Below are 24,347 nucleotides of genomic sequence, written 5' to 3' on the forward strand. Positions count from 1 at the left end.
AGCGTTTTTTGTGAGGCATACCTGGACAGTGTATAGTGTTACAAGGGTCTTGCTCCTCACTGTCTCCATCACAGGCAGAGTGTGTGTCATTGAATGGTGTGAGTGTGTGGTTGCAGCTGCGGAATCGTCGCCTGATTCCCACTGCGTCTACGTGGCTGAAACATGTCTTACTGCAGTCTGACCAACTAGTCCATTCACTCCAGACACCATCAGGTAGCACTGCTAAAAAAATGGAAAAATCATCATTCCACCTGTAGTGATTATGCAACTGACTTACTAATGTAAGACAAGAAAACAGCAAAACGTCCCATTAAAGAACCTGGATCATCAAACGTTTGGCACTGTAGATTGAAAAACTGCTTTAATAATTTCCTGCATCATTAGAATTTTTACAAATTTTTTTTTTTACATCAGCTAAACAATCAGCAAATGACTGAAGTTCTATTTTATTGTAAACAATCATGTACATGGTATTTGTTATATTGTAAATACCACTAAAATATGCAGTGGTGGCAGTGGGGAAAGGCTGGTGCAATATAGAGAAATGAACGAACGAAAGGATGATATAGACATTCATTTTAGTGCTGTTCTGTACAGTATATATATACATATATATATATGAGAATAAAAAAATGAAATTTATTTTTCATGGAATTGGCATGTGTGCATGTCATTTTAGCAGGTATACCAGGAAAGCAGGTATTGGAGCAGCTGCGGGCCTCAGCGGAGTCTCCTGAACAGGGCTGGACTCTAACTGTTCCCGTTGGGTTAAGTGGGGACCTAAGGAGACAAAGTCAAGGAATAAGAACTTCTGCCAAATTTGTGTGTGAGTAGTAAAAGTACGTAAATAAATATATGATGTGAAAAGTTCGAGGAAAAAATATATTTCAGACTGATGACAGCATATACAAAAGACTGATGTCAGAGAAAATACACCAATACACCAATTTAAAGTGCAAATGCAGGTGTACTTACTTAAATGATCTTTTGATAAGCATGCACAGCCATGACAACAGAAAATTAGTAGAGATAATATGCATTTGAACACTATTCTTAAAAATGACTTTTTTTACACTACAACACTTTACATCAAGAAAGGGAGACAGCAGATTGAGCAGCAGTAGCCAGTAATAATCTGGAACAAATAAAATTTAACAAGTTGGCCTTATTTTGTTTATTTTGTTTCTGCACAAAACATCCTTGGATTCTAGTTTCTATAACAGAGATGAACAGAGCTAATTTTCATGCCTGGGTGCATCTGTGCAGGTGAAGACATCGGACTTCACTGCTGAATCTGTACTGAATTTAATATAGAAACCACAAGAAGCAACAAGTGCTAAGTATTTCTTGCTGTAAGGCAGCCTAACTATTCTGCATAACCCACCAGCTGGTCCTGTAAGCTACATACTCTACAACATCTTTAAATTCAGAAAAAACCTAGTGATGCAGATTTTCTATTGTTAAGCTTGACCTAGCTCAGCTGCTCTCCCTTTGATGATGGTCACATCCAATTCATCTTATTTGAGGTTGGCGTTTAACTTCTCACAGAAAACACTCCAAATGTAACCACAGAGTATAACCTGCTAACCTGCAAGTTGCACTTTAATGTAAACACATCACTGCTGTGAAAACAGATTTTACAAAATGAAATGCACTCTGTGTTAGGGATCTATTTAATTAAATAAGCTAACCTGTAGCGCTGCTGTAGACCCAGACCACAGGTTACATCACATGGTGACCATGATGACCAGGCTGACCAATGACAGCTTGCCACACAGCTGGAGTTGTCACAGGTGACTTGTCCGTCTCTGCACACACTAGTGGGGCATTTTACCACAGTTAGTTTGTATTTCTTTTTAAAGAAACCAAAAAGCTAGAGATAAGGCAGCATGGACGGTTCAATGGTTCAAATTCAAATGCTATTATTTTTAAAAAAAACTCACCATGTGGTACACTGGTTCCTGGCAAACACCTGTCCTGGCTGAAATTTTTGGCCATCCCAGTGACAGACACACTGACTGGTATTTACACATCTCCCCTCCTGAAGATATAAACCACTGGGGCAGCGACATCCTGTAAAAATACATAATTTATATCTTAATCACTGTTTTAGCTAGAATGAGAGTAACTACCCTCTGGCAATAATATGACTGGCATTGTTTAATGCAGGTTTTTAGTGTGAATAATTTAATAGTGTGTGAAATTGCCTACAAAGTGAGTCTGATTTCATTAACATTAATTAACAGACAATGGAACAGTCTGAATTTCATTTAGTGCCGCTGTCCTAGTTTTGCCTCATATTTCCTCAGCTCATTTTTTGTGTGGCAAAACTGACCAAAAATCCCAAATGCATCTCTAAAATACACTTTTGTTTATCTTAATAATTATCACAATAATTAACATGCAGTATATTGTACCCTACACAAGCATTTTAAATAAGTTCTACTATTTGCAGTACTTCAGTGTTGTACAGCTACAGTATATTCAGTAATGTAAAGTGAATGGGTAAAGGACTGAATTATTCCATGGCACTTCCCACACCAGTGCAAGATAAAACTTTAACTACACAAATATTATAATGTAAAACTTCAAACACACTGTGCATCCTACCCAGCACACATGCTTCAGTGCAGTTGTGGATCAAGCTGAGATCTGAGCAGGTAGGTGGACAAGGCTCAACTCTTCCAGCCTGGCAGTCTCGCTCAGTCACTAGCACCATGCCGCTGACACAACCTGAACAAAAAGGTTAGTTAGCATCCTTACGCAGAAGAGAGGTGTAACTCAAAACATTTTACAGATTTTATATTGCAGCAGTGAAATAATTTGATCAGTATTGATCTACTGTCTTTAAATATCATCTACAGGTTGACACAGTTACCTGTCTGTGTACTAGTGTCTTTGGTGCAGGGCTGACTGTTGCAGCTCTGGCTCTGCAGTGTCATGCCCTCACAGTCCCGCCCACCATTTTTAGGAGGAGGAGCAGAGCAGGTTCTGTTCCTCTGCTTGACTCCACCTCCACACTGAGCATCGCACTCCGACCACTCTGTCCACTCTGACCAATGACCATCAACTACATAAGGACACAGGTGTGAATGAGAAGGAGATAGTCATTAACTTGGTTATCTAGAACCTGTGATAGGTACACCCTCCATGTATGTATGTCTGTATGTATGCATCAATTTAAAAGAGCAAACCTGGACATGGTCGAGGGAAGCAGGCTCGACTGTCAAACTGGGCTCCACCGCAGGCCCCTCCAGGCAGAGCCTCCCTCAGTATGTCCCTCTGCCGAAACAAGGACCCCAGTCCACAGGACACACTACATGCACTCCAAGTTGTCCATGGGGACATGATGCAGTTCACTATCCAGGAAAAAGCATGTAAAAATGTGAGTATTTTCCTGAGTGGATTATCAAATGTGAGCTTGAATGATAACCTACCGCAGTCTTTCTCATCTGAGCCATCCACACAGTCCTCCTTCAGGTCACATCTGCGGTCCAGGTGAACACACTCCCCACTGTCACAGTGGAATTGCTTGGACGAGCACGGGGGGCTGGGCACCAGGGGGCGTGTGGAAATCACCATTGGTCTGACTGTGGTTCCTGATGAGACATGTTAATAGAAAAACAGAACTTTATTAAGCTTTTTTCACAAATGATACATTACATTACTTTCAAAAACTTTCCCTCCTGAACTTAACATCCTGGAGATAGAAGACAATGAGACTGCCTAAATCTACACCCTGTGGGAATTTCTTCATGATGCTTGGCAACTTGCAAGAAACTATTTTAAAAGCTAAGCATGCTCACGTATTGATTTGATTTAGCTTTTTTTTGTTTTCTGCACCTTACATGAAGTTCATTCACTCATTATCTATACCCTCTTATTCCTTAACCAGGGTCACAGGGATCTGCTGGAGTCTATCCCAGCTCTCTTTGGGTGAGGCAGGGGTACACCCTGGACAGGTCACCAGTCCATCACATTTGCATTAGGTTAATTGATAAATAAAACATATTTCTGAAAGCGTCCACATTTTACTTTCACAGTCTACATTTTTTTGCTCAGCAACATATATTAACATTTAAATCAATATCACCACACAAATATTTCTATATTAGGTAAATCTAATTGTATTCCTCTGCACTTCCATCTGTCACCTAACAGTGTGGTGTTGATGCATACCACAATGTTCTTCATCTGATCCATCCAAACAGTCCTGTCTGCCGTCACACACCTGCGCAGAGTCCACACATCCAAATGACCGGCATGTAAATTGTCCCTCCACGCAAAGCACCCTGGGCCGGCCATCATCAACGGAGGCTGTGGTGATCCACGGGGCTGTAAATAAAAAGCAATTAGAGCTTTACACTAAAGGGCATTGATCCACATGTCCTGTCTGGTTGTGAAACAACTACTATATTAAGGCTATTGGCTTCTGCACCCTTTGTGGTTTGTAGACCAGGCCTTCCAGAATAAGGGCTTGTAGTGTCGTGCACTCCAGGCTGACCTGTGGTGACGCCTGGGTGGATGGAAGGTTTGGTGGTCCTATGGCCTGATCAATTAGGTCAGAAAAAGAACTACTCAACAAACATTAAACTGAATGAACTGGTTTAATGAAATACTAAATGGACTCTGTAGTAAAAAGCTGTAGTAAAACTCCTTCATAAAGGACTTTTAGAGCTCTCCAGTAACAGTAAAGATTATACTTATCTGTACCTGGGACGGTGGTCTTCTGAAGTCCAGGTTGACCTGTGACCTCTGATGTAACCACACCAGGAAGGCCACCTTGGGACGCGGTAGTGCGGATGCCTGGCGCACCTGTTGTGCTTTCACGGTGGAAACCTGGCCTCCCTGTAAAGCTAGTGTGATTCTGTAGTCCTGGGAAGCCTCTGGTTGTAGCTGTACCTGAAGACGAAGATGAGAAGAAAGAGAGATAAACAAAGGCATACATGAAAAATAAGCAAGCGATGTCCACACTGGTCCCCTTCCTTGGAGGAAGGTGCAGTTCATATCATCTGCTAATCTGTCAAATAGTCTGTCAGATGTTAATTGTTTCAGTCACTTGGTTCTGTAAGAAGAATATAAAGTTGGTATCAATGGTGTGACATGAGTCAAAAAAACAAGGATGAAATAATATTCATTAGGTCTAACCACAGTTGATCTCATCAGAGTCATCCATACAGTCCGATCGACCATCACAAAGCACAGAGATAGAGACACACTCTTCACCGTGCCGGCATGCAAACTGGCCTGGTTTACAGTGCTGCACTGTCACTTTCCCACCACCACTGGGAGATGTAGTAACACTGCTGGGGGTCATCAGTTCATCTACGTGAGTAGGAGAAACAGTTGATTTATATTGTTTTACATAATTTCATCAGTCCTTAAAATTTTTAATCATTATCATTTACTTATGTATTTCAATAAATTATTCACCTCCTTTGCAACCGATGATCTCCACACGCAAGTAGAAGGTGTGTCTGAACTCCACAGGAAGGATGCGCAGGTAGCGAGCCCTGACCAGCCGATTAAGCCAGCGGGTCACAGGGGTCCTACCCACCATCCGCACTTCAAACACCTATACCACAGCCAAAACACATGTAATTCAATGAACCTTCTTTTCTAACACAACTTTTTTATTTTCTTCTACCAGTTCAAATCATTTTATTGTATGATTATACATAGATACAATCACAGAAATCACCTGATGTGAAATATGGCTCCAAATGGATAGATGATTACAAATACCTTAGCAGGGTCACCACGCTTTCCACTCTCAGTGTAATCTGTGAAGTGGCTGCTGTGCAGTGCGAAGGCCAGGCGGTATTTAGTGAGGTAACCCCACATACGTTCACTGCCCTGTGTCACCACCCCTGATAGCCATGTGGGCTCCAGGAAGTCCACCTGAAAATATGGCTGGGAATCTGTAGGCAAAGGACTCCATCCAGGCTCCATAACCTGACTGCAGATAAGAATTTCTGTTATTTTGCTATGTGCCTTACATTCTCCTACACAAACACGTAACATCAATACATTTAAAAAGCATAAGGCATACAATTACACAATCACTCACATATTAGGGACAATGTTCAGCCGTCCAGCATCAGCAGGATTGTTCTCACGATGTGAGGATGAAGTCAGCTGACCATACTGAATACTCCCATCTTCCAGTCCAAGGGGGGAAGAGCAGAGGCCTGCAGAATATGATGGTGATACAGAGCCAGTTTGACTAGTTTTAATAACACTTTTAATCATGTGGTCTGCAGTATTATTTTATGAGAATTGCAGGTGCTGTACTAAAAAGTACTGTACTAAATCTAGCACATTTAGCACTCACCATGATATCCTGATCCACCATCCTGTAAATGCATTAGAAGATTAATATAGTGTATATTCACCTGCACCTATAAAAATATCTGTAACCATTGTCATTGATCATTTTTTTCTATAAACACATTTAGTATTGTAATTCCAAAGATTACATTTTTTGTTTTAATATTAATTTTACAACACCATAAAAAGATAATTTAATGATCACATTTTTAGCAACTATTAGTCATCATGCCAAACTGTCTGTACCAATCTATGCTTTTTCAGTCTTGTATGATGATGTTATTTTATTCAAAGGTATCTATATTTTAATTAAGCATATTTTGGTTCACATATACGTCCTCTCTTAGTAGTAGGATCTTTCCTTATCATTTTTATGTCTAGATTACGTTAGAAAGAAAATAAGTGGAAATGAGGTCATTTAGAATGCACAAACATCATTAGTATCATAACACAGGTTTTGGAGGAACTTCAATGTTTGCTTACTGTTGGATGAGTCACAGCAGACTTAGATGGAGTCCTGAGAGGAACTGGGGTGGGAGTATATGGTCTGTAAATGGACACGCAACAAGGAAGTGGAGTAAATCATCTGACAACTTAACAACACACCAGAGAGAAAAGGAGCTACAGAGACTGGAGAAAAAGTTAATAAGCACCAATATTTAATACATTAGTTTCAAGTTATTACTGTGTAGTTACTACTAATATCATGACTACTGGAAGCAAAAATAAATCTCTTTCACCTGTCTGACTCGGTAGTGATGTTGTCATGGGGGTGGCAACCAGTCTCATCTTCTCCTTTGGGACAGTGAGGGATCCCATCACAGCGCTGATCTGCCAAAATGCAGCCCCCTGGTGGGGAACAGGAGAACTGACCTGCAGGGCAGCTACGTGGACTGATGGCTGTCGGGGAGGGCTGTGTACCTGCAGGTGGGCAATAGTTATGTATAATATATTATACCCCTCATGATTGACCAATGTGACTACAATGTATATAAATGCCTTAAGTTAAGTTAAATATAAGCAAGCACACATGCCTGTTATACAATAAATTATCATTTTGTCAGTTTGGGAAGCTCACCACAGTACATCTCATCTGAGGCATCACCACAGTCATTAACTCCATCACAGACAACTCCTGAAGGACCTGCTGGCACACAATGCCCATTTTTGCACTGGAACTCCTTCACTCTGCAGCCACCCACTGGAGAGACAGTCGAGGGAGGGATTGAGGTAGTCATCCAGTGGTAACCTAAAGGAAAGCATTTTAGAAGTGCATTTGAGCACAACTCACCAACAAAACACAATTAAAGTACCAGTTATGACTAGTTACTAGTTAAAAAGATCTGCTAACCATCGCCACAACCCATAATCTCAACTCGAAGATAGATTCCATTCTGAAAATCAAGTGGCAACAGGCGGACAAACCGAGCCGACACCATCCTGTCCAGTCTGCTCTCAGCCACCTCTTCATCATCATGGTTACCAAGAAACACCTGGATAGGGAAAGACAACAAATGAACTTCAAAACATGGAGGTTAAAAAGCAATATGAAGTGGTCCTCAAAATATATGATGGAAAGCTCTTTGGAGTTGGTAAAATGTCTGACTTTATCTATGGGCCGGGCATCAGCAATAAGCTCTTTGTAGGTGTACCATCGTTTGCCATCCTGGCTGAACTGAATGTAAAAGCTGGACACAAATGTATTGAACACACCACCACCCTGTGTTAACACACCTATAGAAGAGCAGAGCAACAGAAGTAATTAGTTTATTTATTTTACTGATGTACTATTCGTCTTTCCACAACATAATTTATTCTAAAGTGTGTGCATGCATGTTTACCAGTGATGTTGTATGGTTTCAGCAGGTCTATCTGTAGATATGGACTTTGTATAGTGCCAGTGTGTCCCTCATGGCTCCGCTGTGGAAGGTCTTTATATTCCTCAGGTTGTGGACTCCAGCCCTGCAGGGTACAGATGTCAAGACATTTCACTCAACCTGTTTGTAACACTGAGGCAAAAATTGAAGGATAACAATTTACAATTTAAAGTTATCTCTGGGAAATGTGTGTACCAATTCCTTGAACAAGTCATCAAGTAGACCAAATAACGCTAAATATATTTAGTCCAATAAAATTGAATATGATTAATTTATGACCTTATTCCAGTTATTTGTGTTGTACTACTGTTTTGAACCAAGTACTGTTTTTGATGTATAAAGGTTGAAGCGTAAAATGACTAATAAACTTTGCCATCTCTAAAGCCATGGTTTCAGTATGGATTAAAAAATGAGGAGACACTGTATAGTTAAAAACCAGGGATTAGAGGCTAATGAAGCATTGTGAAATCTAACCACAAGCACCCCTTAAGCAAGAGCCTTAAGCCTTAACAAACTGGGACTGATCACTGGGCAACAGGAAAAAATGAGGAGTTTTCAGTTTTAAAAAGTGTTTATTCAAAAGTTTTATACTTCTTGTGTACCAAAATGTTCAACCTTGTTGGTGCTCAGTTTAAATACCTATCTACATTTGGTTGGGGATTTAGTAACTTGCACAAAGCCATTTCATCAGAATGAAAATGTACCAGTGCAAAAGCAGGTTGTACAGCATTAACCTGACATTGGGCCTGGTATACCTGGAGGTCTTTGTGGGGGTTCCATGCATGGAGGCGGGCAGCTTCAGGTGGATGACCAGTCTGATGTGATGAGGCAGTGAAACTTGAGACTGGGAGAATCTGGACACCCAGTGGAGACCAGCACACATCTGAAGTATAGGGGGGGACATACATTGAGATTCTATTAAAAATACAATTAATGAAAATAGATCAAAGTTCGAACTCCAACATCTAACTACAGAGCCAAATGCGGATGTGAAAAAAATACTAACCTCCAGGAGGAAGTGGATATGTGGGAACCAGGGGTGCAGTGCCCTCTGTTGGCTTGGGGGTTATAATGGAAGGACTTATTGTCACAAGATCTGTGTCATTTCCTCCTACATGCAGAGACATTGTAGAATAGAAAGCTTCATGTCAGAGAACACTATCACTTTGATGTCATAATGATTGCAACAATTAAATAATTCATAATTCATTAACACGCACCTCATATTTATGGTGTTGCAGTTTTAGAGATCACTACTAGGTAGCCCTGTTTTAACAGTAATTTGCAGATCTTGTGTGCTTTATTTAGCTATTTCTCCAATTTAGCACTTGGAAAAAGCCCTGGACTCCTCCTTAGAAAATTTCTAGCGATGGATGGATTACTGAATGGGCTACTGGGCACAGGCCCACAGGCCCTAGAGGAGGGACTGTTAACCTTTCAATTGGAAAGTCTAACAAAAATGCAGAGAAAACAGCTACAAAGGCAAAACCACTAAACCCAGACACTGTGTGACTAAAAGGAGTGTGAAAACAAACTGAAATGCTCTAAACAAACATATAAAAAAAACCTAATAATAGACACAAAACAAGTAAATATAGGTGCAACATGATTACGAAGAGATGTAAAAAGAGTAAAATGGGCATTAAATAGCTAAAAAAGACACAAAATTACAAAGAAACAACTATAAGAAAACACAAACATGGTTGTTCCTACAAATGTGGATGCTGAGAAAGTCCCTCTTTGATTAGAATAATAATTTGATTGTTAATTTCTGACTTTTTAAATTTGTTGATCAAACTTTTGAATACTTCTGCTGAATTAGAACGACTCTCCAATACAACATCAGTACATGAGCCCGTGCTTTAATGGAAGGTGTAAAACTCAAAAGAAATCTAACCTCATACATATTTCTTCTTCATTTGACATCATAACTTGAGATTTTTTTCATTATTTCAAGGCTTATATGAAAACAATCGCAGATGTTTACTTTAATCTAAAAATATAAGTCATTTTATTCACCATTAAGCACACAGAGAAAGCAGAGCAACAGTCATGATTTACCTTGACAGTAACAACAGCTATCACCCTCTCCAGGCACTAGAGTTTCGTCCTGCTCAAACACAAGTAACATCAACATTTGACTTAGTCAACCATGTGTGGATGCCATAGCACACAACTATACAAAGGAAAAGCAATGCAAAGACTGCAAAGCTGCTGATTATATCAAGGGCAGTGTCCATTGGACTGTTTAGCAGAGAAAAGAATGAAAAACAGACACTTTTAAGGTGTAAGTGTTTCATTGAACTGGATCATATTTCCACACACTAGGCCACTGCATTATGTAAAAATGGACACTTTTGTACCCTACGCTGATTACATGCATGCCAAGTATAAATGCACATATACCCCTGAAACACACACACACACACACACACACACAGCTCCCCTCTTACCTGTGGGCATCCAGTGACAGTGTATGGACAGTAACGAGAACACTGCACTGTAAGGTTAGGCAGACAGCGACATAACTGGCAGTGGTCTGACCTCCATCTGTCTCCCACAGCATGGGACTGACCCTGGTACTCACACTCCTCACAGGGGTCTGTCTGACACCTGTACAGACAGGGACACACAAGCAAGGACCACGGCATCACAGAGATTAGCTTAATGGTTTATTTAGCAAGAACAAGGGGAGATGAATAGTTGATGACAGAGGGCGAGGTAACCAGAGGAAAACCATGGCTGCTCCCATGCTTGGCAGACTACCAAAAACCTTTATAAGGATAAAGCAAAGATTGAGCGTTATAGCGTTCTTGCAGATTGAAATGGATTTAAAGTTGACAGGCTTGCAAAGAACAGTGTCCCATAACCTTAAGTGTATTATCGAAGACACCTCAGTTTAGAGCTGTTGTAGCCACTTGTATATGAAAGGAATGGCAGAAGAATAAGCCTGCAGAAATACCACACTATGTAAGGAATTTTCTGAAATGACAGATAAATCAAAAAGTGACCACCTGCCCAGAATTTGTGAAAAATAGATGGTCAGAAGGGAAGAAAGTGTCTTTTTTGTTTTTTTGTTTTTTTTGCAGATGTACTTTGCAGATGCTGTGCCAGAGGATTATATGTGCTAAGGGGATTATTTAGTTTAAAGTAGATGATAGGGAATGGTTTCTCTGATTGGTTAGTTCAGCTTCTTTTTAGCAAATAAACCAGGCAGTCATCAGGGAAGACACGAGGTCAGAAACACAGGAATGACAGCTTGGATTAATCCTGCTGGACGCATTTGGAGAATTTAGAGAATTATAAGAAGCCTTGAAATGTAGTCTAGGGTTTGTGATAAGTAGCTAGAAGGGCACTTATAACAAATGGTTTTGATGCACAGGGCTTAGAGATTGGAGGTTAAGCAAAGACAACAAGGAGGTCTAACTGGCAACTGGCGGTGAAGTCTTTTGAGAAGCAGTGCTAGCTGGGTGGGGGTTGAGGGAGAAGAGGAACGGGCTGAATCTGTAAGTAGTTTGGCAAAGAAATTATTGCTGGCTATGGCATTAAAGTTAACAGGAATGTGCTCAGCACAAAGCAGGATTTGAGTGAAGCACAGCCAGGTAACATGATGTATGAAGGGCATAATGAAAGGAGAGTCACTCCGGCCCTTGTTGATGATGTTGACTGTGGCAAGACTACTGGAGTTGATGAGGACTCATTTTTTTAACCTTTCATTCCAGGGAAGACTTCAAACACAGATGAAGAAGGATTAAATGGTTTTCAGAGAAACTGGTGGCCAGGCAGCAGAGAACCATGAGTTCTCCAATACCAGCAAAAGCAGCAGCCTTAGTGAGAGCCAGGTGTCTTCTGGGTTTGACAGATGGCCTCTATAAAATGTGAGGCTGTTGCAGTTTGAGAGACGGTGTTTCCAGAATTGTGGCTCGATTTTGGATATGTTGAAATTGATGGAGCTGACAAGTAATGGGGTAGAAGATGTGTGAACACAGTATGAAAGTTGTTGTATGGGATTTTGTAGTTGTTTAGAAGTATCCAGTGCAGGGTTTCAGACAAAGAATGAAACAACTTGAAGGCTTATTGCAAAAGGTGCCTTTTCATTGAATGTCATAGACGTCTCAGTAATTGGGATTGACTGGGAGAACTTAAATGTACTTGTAATGTTCACTTTTTCAGATACACTGGTTTTGTGGTCTGTTTGAGTACAACAATGGAGTGGAAGAAAGAAAGTCATCACTGTGAATGATGCTTGGAATATGATTGTCATAGAGAGCTGATTAATCAATGTTTCTTCCCTGAGTAGTTCCTTGTAGCCATACCCAAAGGACTGATGAAGAGCTTGGCAAAAGATGGATGAAAAGAGCCCAACCTTGAAGCCTTCTGATACATCTGACCTCCATGTCATTCAAGGTGGGCAGGACGTTTTTGCATGCAAAGGTTTCAGAGGGCTGAAATACTACTCTGGGACAGGCAACTGTAGCTGAGGAAATAAGAGTGACTTTGGTCTTCGGTTTTGGGAAGAGGACTGTACAGGTGGTGACTGGGTGAGATGAAGACCTGCAAATGTGGCAGGGAAGAGCTGAATGAGTTGCAAAGATGTGACAGTACAGCTTCTGTGTGAGGCATCCCAGTAGATATCCTGCTTGAATTGGCAGTGGCTCTTGAGAAGCAAACTGAATGTGATATTGGTAGAAGGCCGTACCTCCAATGGGAAGGGCTGAATCGAGAATTCTAGTCAGGTAGTAATCTAGTTCTGAGCAGTGAGCTGAATAGGCAGAGCAAAGGTCGTCCCTACTCAGTGAAAAAGGCAAATTCTCATGCAGTTAGTTCTTTGGAGCGGACTGGGAAATTTTTGGTCATAAAGTGGAGAATGGCATCCGGACAGGAGCAATGGGCATGACTGAAACATGGAAATAGGGTGAAGGGAAACTGGATTCTAAGTGTTTATAGAAGGAAGGAATTGTTGGACAGGACAGGAGCTGGTATCTGGGCACCAGTAGCGGGAGCAAGAACCTTAGTCCCAGTGCCATGGTAAGGAATCTTCCTTTCTTAATGCTCATTGGAGGACTACTGTTAAGTCTGATATTTGTGATGGAAAATTTAGAGTTTTGTAGATTAAACCATTGTGCCAGTGAATAGGTGGAGATAGAAGATACAGACATATGAAAGCAAGAGAAGTGTTTGAAGTGAGTTGAAGTGTGGTCCTGCTCCTGAACAGATGAGTAATCTCTATACAAAGAGTAGCAGGAAAGGTAAGCAGTTAACAGTCTCTTGGAGAAAGCGCTATTTACCTGCGAGCTTTCCTATAGATTCCTCTGCATTTTTTTTCGTCTCCATCCTTGGTGGGATTATTTGGGCTTCGAAAAGCCCACTGAACACTCTGGACACCGCAGGGCCCCAAACACTCTCCCCACTCAGACCATGATGACCAGCCACAGTGCACTACAGCAATACAAAACTGACTGTATAAATGCTCAGATTTTATGGCAGATGAAGTACCACGTCTAATATGTAGTTAAAAACAATAGTTACAATAGTTTGTGTACTGGATTTTACAGACTCACCTGAACAGTCTGGGTTTGGCTGACATCTCTCAGGTCTTCCTCTCTCACAAACACAAATCTCACAGTCCACTTTTATCTGCTGGCCTGGCCAATAGCGCACACCTGCCACCTCACATGCACACTCCTCTGGTAACACACATTGTTGTGTATGAGTCATCACCTGGCCCTCTGGACACCAGCAACCTGAAGATGGAGGCAGGTTCATGAGAAAAGCTTGCAAAAACAACACTCTGGTGGCAGTAAAGTGGCATAAACAACAATTTATTGTAGAGCAAAAATATTCCAGATGTCTTTGGACTAACCGGAGAAGCAAGGTGCTGTCGGATCACAGGTTGTCCCACTCCTGATGTGGGCACAGGACAATGGACAAGGAGCACAGTTGTGTCTCACCAACCCAGTGGGACAGCTGGTGTTGACACATCCTTCACTAGGACATGGGTCTGGAGTGGAACGGGGAAGAAAAGGTGGGAAAAACATGAAAACATTTGATACCGGAATTAAAAGGTGCATTTTGATCAGACATATGTGGAACATTTTTAGATAAAAATTATTTATATTAACAAATTTTAATAGGTTATCTGTTTCTTTATCCATTAACTTATAAAAACATATTTTCTCTCATACTTCTAGCTGTATCATGTCAAGAGTTTTGATTTTTTTTTTGTCCAGGTTAAGTGGTGCTCAACCCAAAGCAGCATTTTAAAAAATGATACAAACATCTATTTCCAAAAGTCGCAGATATGCGAAGGTTTTAATGTGAACTACTGTTCAATAATGTTATTGTTGGTATGTCAATGAGTGCACTTTTTCCATATTCCAACCAGTCATTTTAAGCCAGTAAGATCTTATTATTTCAGTTCAAGCTTAGTTTACAGACTACAGACTCTTACTGATTTCCATTGCTATGTTGGATGATCCAGGGAGCTCGGTACAGTCTCGTCCTCCATAGCGAGGAGAGATGCATCCTCTGTGTCGGACCTGCACTCCACCGCAACCACTAGAACAGTTCGACCAGCTGCCCCAGGGTAGCCACTGACCATCCACTGGAAGGGGAAGGAAAGGGCATCATGTTTAATTACAAATACAGCTAAGCATCAAGACATGACTGTTTAGACAAAACTTTGTGTCCACCTGGGCAGGTTGTGTTGAAGCATTCCTGCCTTTGGATGTCCTGCCCCCAACAATGGCGCAGTGGGTCTCCTGGAGGGCAGGTTCTCTGACGGCTCATGGAGCCTGTCCCGCAGGATGTGCTGCAAGGGCTCCAGGGACCCCAGGAGCTCCAAGTTCTACAACTCTGCTCATCTGTTGGTTCTCCAAGTGGTGCAAGTGAGGAGTCTGGGCAGTCTGCCACACCATTACAAACCTGGTAATAATACACAGTAACTGTATTTACATAAGTTCTTTTTTGCTTTTGGATGTGGAAAATATGTTTTCAGTCCTAAATACAAATAATGAGGACATTTTTTTGTTTATTTTTCAGTTGTTTACGTGTGAGGGAGCTCAGTGACCATATTAATTGTAATCATATAAATTATAAAAAGAAAATCAAATTTACTAGCATGCAATTTCATTCCCACCTTTAAAACCAGCTGAAACTACTTTAATAATGACTGTATTTTTTTGCATAAATATGGGCATGTATGAAAGATTTCAGATTTACAAAAAGGCCAGTGGTAGATGGTGCATTAATAAAGCCCAATGTCACAATTTTTATTTCAAGAGGTAGGGAATAGTATCTAGTCTATCATTAGCAGTCAGCAACCAACAAAACATTAGTTTGCTCTGAGTGGATATTAGAAATGTCTTATTTGACACAGAAAAAAAGCCTGCACCTACCATGTTGAACGGGATACAGGATCCATCCATACAGGTGAATTCAGGGCAGGTGACAGTGGTGTTTCTACTGCCAGGGACCATTGGTGAGACAGTTTTATCTGGGCAGAACCAGAAGTAAAAAAATATTAATAAACATGGAAGAAATCTGTCATGACAAATACTATAAACCTGGGAGACTGAAAACTACAGAGAAGTTATGTTTTCTCTATTTCTTCCAGTCTTTCCAGTCTCACCTCTCAAACTGTGCTTATCTTAAGAGAACTCACCACACACCAACTCATCGTCGCCTCTTGGACAGTCTGGGAGGCCATTGCACACTTGCGTCATGTTCACACAGGTGCGGTTGTCACATGAGAAGCTACCTGGACAGGGAGGTATCCGGATAGAGCCTAGAAGACAGGTAAACCAAATTTGCTTCTGTAACCAGATCAAACAAACTGCAGGATTCTCCTGATGCTCAAAGTATGTAGTTGATCATTTTATTCTAACAAACTCACCACAGTTGTCTACACTCTCATCTGAAGCATCCCTGCAATGTAGAGTCCCATCACAGAGGTGCTGGTAGTCAACACATTGATCCCCACTCCTGCAGGGCACCTGCCCAGGTCGACAGAGGGCAGAGCACTGCTGCTCATCACTACTGTCCATACAATCTGTCTCACCATCACAACGCCAGGCCTGAGGCACACACTGCCCACCAGTGGCACAGCCAAACTCATATGGCCAACAAACTGGAATGAGAGAGGGTTATAAGAAAATAGTGAACACTCAAAAAGTCTCCTCTTAAATTTCTAAAACATGACTTTTACCTGAAGTAGGGACTATTGGGCTGACAGGCTGAGGAGAGGCAGTTACAATAGTGTAGCAAAGAGTACTGTTCTCATCATCTCCATCTGAGCAGTCTGTCTTTCCATCACACACCTTAGTTGTGGCAATGCATATGCCATCACTACAGGCGAACTGGTCAGGAGCACAAGTCACTGCCACATAACAGAGGATGACCAGTTTTGTTACTTATGCAAATCCTACAGGAGGGGTTGATGTCAGGAATAAATGTATTCATCTGATAGTTAACACACTTGTACTTGTTACTATTATTTTGTACCTTTACTTGGACAGACAGCTTCATCTGTCCCAGTGGGGCAGTCTCTGTGCCCATCACATACTCTGTCAGCAGAGACGCACAGGCCCCCTGGGCACTGAAATTCCCCTGAGGCACAGAGACATCTAAAACCATTCAAGAGATCAGATAATCATAATGAGTGCTGCTAAGTCACGCACACACAAAAAAATCAGATGTAAATTCATGACAACATGCTTGAAAGTCTATTATATCAGTGACACGTTAAGCAGACTTTCAGATTCAAAAAAGTTCAGCGAAACATAACACACACCCTCTCTCATCACTCAGGTCCCCACAGTCATCATGTCCATCACAGCGGTGGAAATAGAGAATGCAACGTCCTCCAGCACAAAGGAATTCCCCTTCATCACACACCACACCGCAGTCTGGGTTGACAAGTGTACAGTTATTCACACAGTCATCACATCAAGATGATTAAGTCAGGTATGACCACATTTAAAAAACACAGAAAACAATACCTGAAATATGTCAATTTTTGTTACAGGGCTGGACTTGACAAAACTGCTGAGGTGCATGATTCATAAAACACACTCTTGTTCATTTGAATTTTGTTGTGTTGACAGTAAGGTTGAGCCCATATTATGATATTTCTGCTCTGTTCAGTTTGTCAGTGCACTACACTGCTGAATAGTGTAACTAACAAATTACCTTGCTCATCAGACCCATCAGCAAAGCCGCAGTCGAGCCTTCCATCACATACACGAGTGGCTGGCAGACACTTTCCATTGGCACACTGAAACTCCCCCCTTGGGCACAAAGGCACAGGGGTACTAGGTCCACAGAACTCCTCATCTGATTGGTCAACACAATCTGGGTGGCCGTCACAACGCAGAGTCTGGTTCAAACATGGTCCACTGGAGGGTTGGGATTAAATTACATTACTCAGAAATGACATTCTAGCAGTGAAGAATACTCTTTCACATGTAAACAAATTATCGAAATATTGGATGGAACATGCTAATGTTTAGCATGTAACAATAAAGCAGCCTGTATGTTGTGTTTAGAATAGCACAAGACAGCATTTTTAAACATTAGGATTTAGCATTCTGGCATGTTTACACACATTATTTATATTAACATACATTAATTGTAGCATATATACTAATACCATTGTGTCTGACATCTATAGTGATTTTCTATGATGTTAGCAGGTCTAAAAATAAAGCCTTTTTCAAAAAATGCTTCTATACTTTAGGTTATGCACTGATACTTGACTTATTATGTCTGAGCTCTCATCTTTGAGTCTCCATAATCTCCACAAACAGAAACTGCATTTGTTGATAACAAAAGTATGTTTGTATTCACTTTGGTGTGCTGGTACAGCGAAACTGGTCTGCAGAGCAGGTGTCTGGGCAGTGCTCATCTGAACCATCACCACAGTCATCCTCGTTGTCACACACCCACTGTGTGGGGATGCAGCGCCCATGAGCACAGGTAAACTCAGACTCTAGACATGGAGGGGAGGGAGGAGGGCAGGCCACACCCTCACACTGCCACACACCATCCACACAGGAACTTGACACAAAAAGGCAAAGAAATTGCAGTGAGTATGATTCCAGTGTTCATTTTATGGTCAATTTCTTTAACTCCTTGAATATTAAAAAAAAAAAAACGTGTGTAATATACTTTTCTAAACATTTAGATTGACAAACCAGTTCTGGCAGTGTCGAGTGATGGTTGTTCCAGGTGGAAACATGGAGCCTTCCCACTCACATGGACACTCAGTAGGGACTATGCAGCTGTCACCTATAAATAGAAAACATGCTGACAATCTTGCTGTTCCTACAGCTTTGCAAGTTGTAAGTCAAAGTAATTTTAAAGTTTGCCCAGAGGCAGCAATAAATGAAACGAGTGTTATTAAAATCAGTATGTGCAAATTAGATATTTTGTCCAGGGAATTGTATTACAGGAAAGCTCAATAATTGCACCACACTGTCAGGATCAATTGAGGATCTGAGCATGGGACTGACAAAGCTATTGATAGAAATATAACTACAGAAGTATTGTGTCTCTCTTGTCAGTATATGAATAGTGAGCTAAAGCTCTCTTACCATGCTGGACAGTGCCAGCAGGACAGAAGCAGCCCTCCACACAGGAGAGGATGCCACACTGGGAGTGTGGACTCTGCAGCACACTGGGACATAAAGCAGAGCAGGCTGGACCACAGGGACTGTACACCAGTCCATTCTCACACTGCAGAGCTGCCGGGAATGTTAGAAAAACGACAGTGAATTAAGTGTTGTGACTGCACCTCCATCACTACTGGAATCTAGGTGCTACTGATATGACACTTCGTGAGGATGTATTATGAGCAGCAGCATATAGTCAAGGGCAGCACCAAACCAGCAGTAAGAAGAAGGGGCATCACCAGCCTTAAGGTGTGGTGTTTTTATATTCAGCGTGTTACACTGTGTTGTGTGTTCAACATACGGCACAGCTCCTGGGACCTCCAGCGGATGTAGACCCCTCTGCGGTTACACTCTTCAGCATAGGCAGCAATAGCTGTGCAGAGACACTCACAGTCCCCACCAGAGTCACAGCTAAGACACACACATACAAACAGCAGTAAAATACTATCAGTCAGCTACAATACTTCTGAGAGTATAAACGTTTCAAGAAAAAAGAAACAACAACACTAAGAGAAACTCGTACTTATTTAACACTAAGACAGCTGCTTTTTCAGGACCTTACCAACCCATAATATGTTTTCACATAAATGGAACATTTTAGGGCTTGTATGACAAAGGGAATGGGTCTACCATATTACAATGTATTTTACAAACTATGAAGGATCAGATTTACGTCACTTAAAAGGAAACATGTCACTAAAAATATTACACTAGGACTTCGATTATGTGTCAGTAAGTGCTGTGGTGGAAAAGGCCTAATATTCTATAGTAGAGTACATAGTTTTGTAAGAGTACTTTCAGATAAAGTTCGTAGATTGCCTAGATCACTCACCCACAAGCATCAAAGACACACCAGTCATAATACTGCTGGAAGGGCACCTCAGAGTGACACTGAGAAAAGAGTTCCTGAGTCACGACTGCACACCTTTTCCTGGCCCATGTCACTCTGTGAGGGTTCAGCTGAACAAAACAGAGAAAGAAATGAGTTCCCCTTTGTCTGTGTATAAGAAACATAAAACACCAAAACAGAGGTTACCCCCAAAACTGACGTGGCAGCATTGCCCTAATATGTCTAATGTCAAGGCTAACGTGTGTATGTGAATTTGCATGTATCTTTTCCAAGCTTACAGCACAGGGGTCTCGGAGGTCCTGATCTGCTACATCAGGACAAGAGGGGCTGACTTTCCAGGAGTTTCCGAACAGCTCAGCTGTAGACTCCACAATGCCTTGTCGAGTTGTGAAGTCGTTTTCTGTATCCCCATCAAAGTTCCCACATAGGCCCCCGACCCGACCCTGAAGGTGGGCTGCAAGACGCACATACACACGCATACCTGGAAATAGCAAGTGGAATGACAATATCAGGGATATTAGTGACAACTATATTACAGTCAGACAACAAGAAACTGGTGTGTGTTTGTTCTACCTCCATCCCACAACAGAGTGACCCCAAGTTGAGAGGTGAGGGACACAAACAGGCCAACTCTTTCCAAAGTCAGACCACTGCCACTGTAGGACCTGGGTAGAGTAACTGGCATCCCATTTACTGTCACAGCTTTACCTAAATGATAGAGACAAGACACTTTACCTTAAGCAATTATGTCCTAAAACATAGTCCATGGGGCATGTGAACATCAAGTTTCTATCATTCGGCCTCATGGGGCTGCTTGTCCCTCCTACCTCTCAGCAGGTGTATGATGGTATTTCCCAGGCTGAGTGTGACAGACTTTGTGCAGGTAACCCCAGTGCTACCACAGGGCACATTCTCCGCTGTGACACTGAACAAACCACTGGTCTCCCTTGCTAGCACGTACTGGCAGTCACCCAGGAAAGTGTAACAGCGGCCGTCGAATGTCACATAGTGTGGATCACCGGTCGCCACACACACTCCAGCACAGGCAGACTGGCTGCAGTGCCAGCGGCGCTCCTTACAAACACTGCATGAAAGAGAGAAATATAGTTGAGTTAGTTAAATGTAAAGTGATGTGATGCAATGAGTCAAATACATACATTACCATGTGTTGCAGTCTTTAGTGATAGTGTCGTTGCTGTAGTAAAGCCGACCATTATGGTGACATGGGCACTCATCTGGCAAAACACAGCGATCACCCTGGAGGAAACCAGAACAGACAAAACTAACCAATTTTTTTTTTTTTACTAATTATTAAAATTATAGATAGCTAGGTCATGGAAATTAAGGGTCAGTTCAAGAAACAGTCTAGTGAATAACAGGGCCAGGAAAATGCAAGGTAGAAACAGTGACTCTACCATTCCCAATCTAATTTCCCAATCTAAAAGACGTCCTTTCCTCAACTCATCTAAAGTAAAATGAATAATTTCTGATAAAAAAGACATTGGTGAAGTGTGGGCTATTGTGTCCTTTCTCATGTCTCCTCTTGTCCTCAATCCTTGATTATCCAAACAGCAATAAAGTATAACTTGATATATCAAGCAAATATGGAAGAGATGTAATACTGGACTTAAATTCACCAGGTGGCCTGGACAACCCCATATGAATAAACGATGCACTGTTAATGCTATGTCAACTGGATGTTAACTGTATTTATGCTTTGCCTCCTATGACAGCTTTAACTGTCTGCTGTGAAAAGGTCTGTAGTTTCAGAACTTCACGTTTCTAAAAGATATCCTAGATTTTTACCCACCGAGAGGACAGTTCCCTGGGGACAGACACAGCCAGATAGAGGCTCTTTGCAGCTTGACTGAGAGACACTGTAACCAGGCTTTTGACCAGGAGGGTCCAGAGTTGAGCAGGTCAAGAGGCAAGAGCGTGGAGAGAAGACCAGCGAGCCTGGACATGGATTTACTTCATCACAATGTTCCTGAGTGCAGTTAAACATCCCCTGCTCACACACACTGTGAAGAGTAGAGAGGGAAATGAACAGTTTACAATTGCCTTAAGTCATTACTGTGTTTTTGCAAAAATCATGGTTTGAATGGAAATATTGGTAGCGAATAAGTAACATAAAATGAACTAAAATGTGTTAAAGTGCAGTGATATTGGTTCAAAAGTTAAAGAAACCTATGCTCTGTTGTGCAAATGTACAGTTGAGTTATTAGACTAAATATCTGCTGACAGTGAAGTTTATTAACACAATTTATTCACTGTACTGTTTTTAAAGTCTAAACAGCATCTGTAAAATGCAGTGAGACAACAACAGGATGTGCTAAGTGAAGTAATGAAAACTGGAATATGAAGAAAAGCTTGTAATTTAAGGTGACTTGTCATTTCAAAGCAAATCTGTGTATTTTAAATCAGTGAAATAATCATCTACTCTTGGGTTCAAATTTCCTCATAGCAGTTAATCAGGTCAATGGTCAGCATGGGAACAAATCTCAGTTACAACACAGTGAAAAGGAGTCATGGACAAACAGTACCATGCACCACAACACACACGCACACGTACACGTATAATAAAGTTAGACACCAATTTATCAAGCTTACTAGTTATACTGTTACTACTCTTGCTCAATTATTAACAAATGTTTCAGATTCACAGATCATTGCTGTAGTGCAGTGAAGAGATTCAATGAAATCAACCTATCCTGTAGCAGGAAACAGGACCATAGAGTGATTTCATTAGAGCTCTTACACCACTAGGGATCCGCTTGAAATGACATGTTCTTACACACGCAGAGAGTTTTGCTTATTTTGCAATTGCTATGAGGCAGGAAAGTTTTTTTAAATAAGGATTTAACTTAAAGCTACTGTTTGTACATTTTTATGTGATTCTACATGTAGTGTCATGCACTACTTCCAATGCAATAAAATCTAATATTCATAAATGATTATTTACCTATATTGTTAGAAAATCACACAAGCATACTGTATCATGGTGATCTCGGACCTTCCATATTGTCTTCAAAGATAAACGGTGACAGTTATGTTAGTGATTTGGAGACTATACTGCATCCTCAAAACCTTAGGAATTCATCAGCACATGGTCTGGGCAGTTTTAGTCACGTCAAGGGCCCAAGGTTCACTCCAACATTATATTGTCGCTGCATCAAAGCTGTGATCTACTGACAGTGAAGGCAACACGTTTATTCTCTTTATCACAGCTAGATGATAAAAGCCGCATGTAGGTAACCATAGAAGAACGTCCTGATTTTATGAAGTGCTGTAAAAATGTCATCTACACCATACAGGCCACTAAGAGCTTGCACTGAATTGACCTCCACCATGAAACCTCTTTTTGAGAGATAGTATGCCTGCGGTTCATAGTTCCAAGAGTACTGGATCTGTGCAGCACTGTTAATATTTAACCTAAATTAAATTCAGCCATTAGGAGTCAAAGGAGGTTCTGTGTAATGAGCTGATATAAGTAGCAACTAAAAAGCTCTAAACTGCTGTGTAAAGTTATACTTTTGCAGTGATGCCTTTTATATTTTAATTGCATCAATTAAACATTACCAGTAAAGTCTGACTCAACACATACTTTCATCAAAAGACAGAGAGTTCAAATATAAAAAAAGAAAATATGTAGCACATGTATGGCAGTAAGTACCTGCGAAATTTAGCAAGGAAGTAACTGATTTGAACAAAAATGTGTAATTCCAGCCCCAGTTCTTTCTTACATACCAGGTGTTACAGTTGTTCTGAATAACAGCACCAGGTTGGTATGTCTTATCCCCTTGCACACAGGGGCACATGCTGATGGGCACACACTGGCTCTGGTGGTCCTGCACTAGTCCTGGTGGGCACTGGCAACCCGGAACACACGTCCTAAGACCAATTCCACCACCATCATTGCAATTCCAGCCCTGCTGCAGATCTGTACAGGAAACTTTGCATGCACGGCCACATTCCTGGTACACCTGACCGCCTGAACACTGGACCGCTAGGGAGAAAGGAAAATGAAAATGGTTTGAAAAAGGCAAACAAGCTCTGTATGATTTGTGATTATTGCTTTGAAAGTTAAAAGCTAAATACCACAAAATGTATTAAAAAAAGTAAAAATCAAGCACCCCATAATACAGAATTATTTTCTACTGGCATTCAAGCAAGCCAACATACTGGAAGTTAACCTGCATGTCTGACTTGGGTCACTCTACACCTGCATACCTTACCAGTTTCAAACTGTATTTGTTTAATCTGGGGCCATTCTCAGTCATGTCAGTGCTGGTCTGAGACTAATCATATGACAAGTTACAAATAAATAAAAAAAATTTAACGGAATGATGAGAAACATTTCATTGAACTATTATGGCAATGGAATTCCTGAATCATCACTTCATCAATGGCCTCCCCACTTACGACAAAAGGTGCGATTGCGCCAGTGGACAGTAATGTCCTCCTGAGAGCAGTGGCGAGCATAGGCAGTGAGGATGGTGCAGTGACAGGCCTTCTGTGCAGCACAGTCGCAGACTTCTGACAGACACAGACGGAAATAGGGCTCCCTCTCCACCACATCATGACACACCTGCAAGTATGGAAAGGAAGGAGGTGTGGGTG

At 41.3% G+C, this 24,347-nt stretch overlaps 1 protein-coding gene across 1 annotated transcript in view; it reads right to left on the minus strand.

Moving 5' to 3' along the window:
- The window catches only part of sspo (SCO-spondin), a 69,221-nt gene that overhangs the window by 38,114 nt on the left and 6,760 nt on the right, over nt 1-24,347 (minus strand). The window contains exons 16-65 of the mRNA XM_026292174.1: nt 24,150-24,315; nt 23,475-23,733; nt 21,538-21,748; nt 20,890-20,984; nt 20,555-20,811; nt 20,301-20,435; nt 20,006-20,208; nt 19,710-19,837; nt 19,179-19,288; nt 18,800-18,949; nt 18,401-18,494; nt 18,054-18,263; nt 17,397-17,602; nt 16,999-17,113; nt 16,710-16,831; nt 16,414-16,584; nt 16,102-16,335; nt 15,871-15,993; nt 15,605-15,702; nt 14,900-15,131; nt 14,659-14,811; nt 14,071-14,208; nt 13,769-13,951; nt 13,496-13,646; nt 10,661-10,820; nt 10,269-10,317; nt 9,214-9,318; nt 8,963-9,090; nt 8,172-8,292; nt 7,937-8,064; nt 7,682-7,823; nt 7,409-7,579; nt 7,080-7,251; nt 6,814-6,877; nt 6,335-6,356; nt 6,071-6,191; nt 5,746-5,959; nt 5,434-5,575; nt 5,149-5,325; nt 4,714-4,902; nt 4,439-4,504; nt 4,180-4,335; nt 3,438-3,599; nt 3,195-3,359; nt 2,879-3,070; nt 2,611-2,733; nt 1,944-2,073; nt 1,692-1,817; nt 689-780; nt 22-219 (exon numbers count right to left, since the gene is read on the minus strand). Coding sequence (XP_026147959.1) covers nt 22-219; nt 689-780; nt 1,692-1,817; nt 1,944-2,073; nt 2,611-2,733; nt 2,879-3,070; nt 3,195-3,359; nt 3,438-3,599; nt 4,180-4,335; nt 4,439-4,504; nt 4,714-4,902; nt 5,149-5,325; nt 5,434-5,575; nt 5,746-5,959; nt 6,071-6,191; nt 6,335-6,356; nt 6,814-6,877; nt 7,080-7,251; nt 7,409-7,579; nt 7,682-7,823; nt 7,937-8,064; nt 8,172-8,292; nt 8,963-9,090; nt 9,214-9,318; nt 10,269-10,317; nt 10,661-10,820; nt 13,496-13,646; nt 13,769-13,951; nt 14,071-14,208; nt 14,659-14,811; nt 14,900-15,131; nt 15,605-15,702; nt 15,871-15,993; nt 16,102-16,335; nt 16,414-16,584; nt 16,710-16,831; nt 16,999-17,113; nt 17,397-17,602; nt 18,054-18,263; nt 18,401-18,494; nt 18,800-18,949; nt 19,179-19,288; nt 19,710-19,837; nt 20,006-20,208; nt 20,301-20,435; nt 20,555-20,811; nt 20,890-20,984; nt 21,538-21,748; nt 23,475-23,733; nt 24,150-24,315 — 7,459 coding nt within the window. The remainder of the gene's footprint in view (nt 1-21; nt 220-688; nt 781-1,691; nt 1,818-1,943; nt 2,074-2,610; nt 2,734-2,878; nt 3,071-3,194; nt 3,360-3,437; nt 3,600-4,179; nt 4,336-4,438; nt 4,505-4,713; nt 4,903-5,148; nt 5,326-5,433; nt 5,576-5,745; nt 5,960-6,070; nt 6,192-6,334; nt 6,357-6,813; nt 6,878-7,079; nt 7,252-7,408; nt 7,580-7,681; nt 7,824-7,936; nt 8,065-8,171; nt 8,293-8,962; nt 9,091-9,213; nt 9,319-10,268; nt 10,318-10,660; nt 10,821-13,495; nt 13,647-13,768; nt 13,952-14,070; nt 14,209-14,658; nt 14,812-14,899; nt 15,132-15,604; nt 15,703-15,870; nt 15,994-16,101; nt 16,336-16,413; nt 16,585-16,709; nt 16,832-16,998; nt 17,114-17,396; nt 17,603-18,053; nt 18,264-18,400; nt 18,495-18,799; nt 18,950-19,178; nt 19,289-19,709; nt 19,838-20,005; nt 20,209-20,300; nt 20,436-20,554; nt 20,812-20,889; nt 20,985-21,537; nt 21,749-23,474; nt 23,734-24,149; nt 24,316-24,347) is intronic.

This window comes from Mastacembelus armatus, chromosome 20 (assembly GCF_900324485.2).
Source record: "Mastacembelus armatus chromosome 20, fMasArm1.2, whole genome shotgun sequence".
Lineage (NCBI taxonomy): Eukaryota > Metazoa > Chordata > Actinopteri > Synbranchiformes > Mastacembelidae > Mastacembelus > Mastacembelus armatus.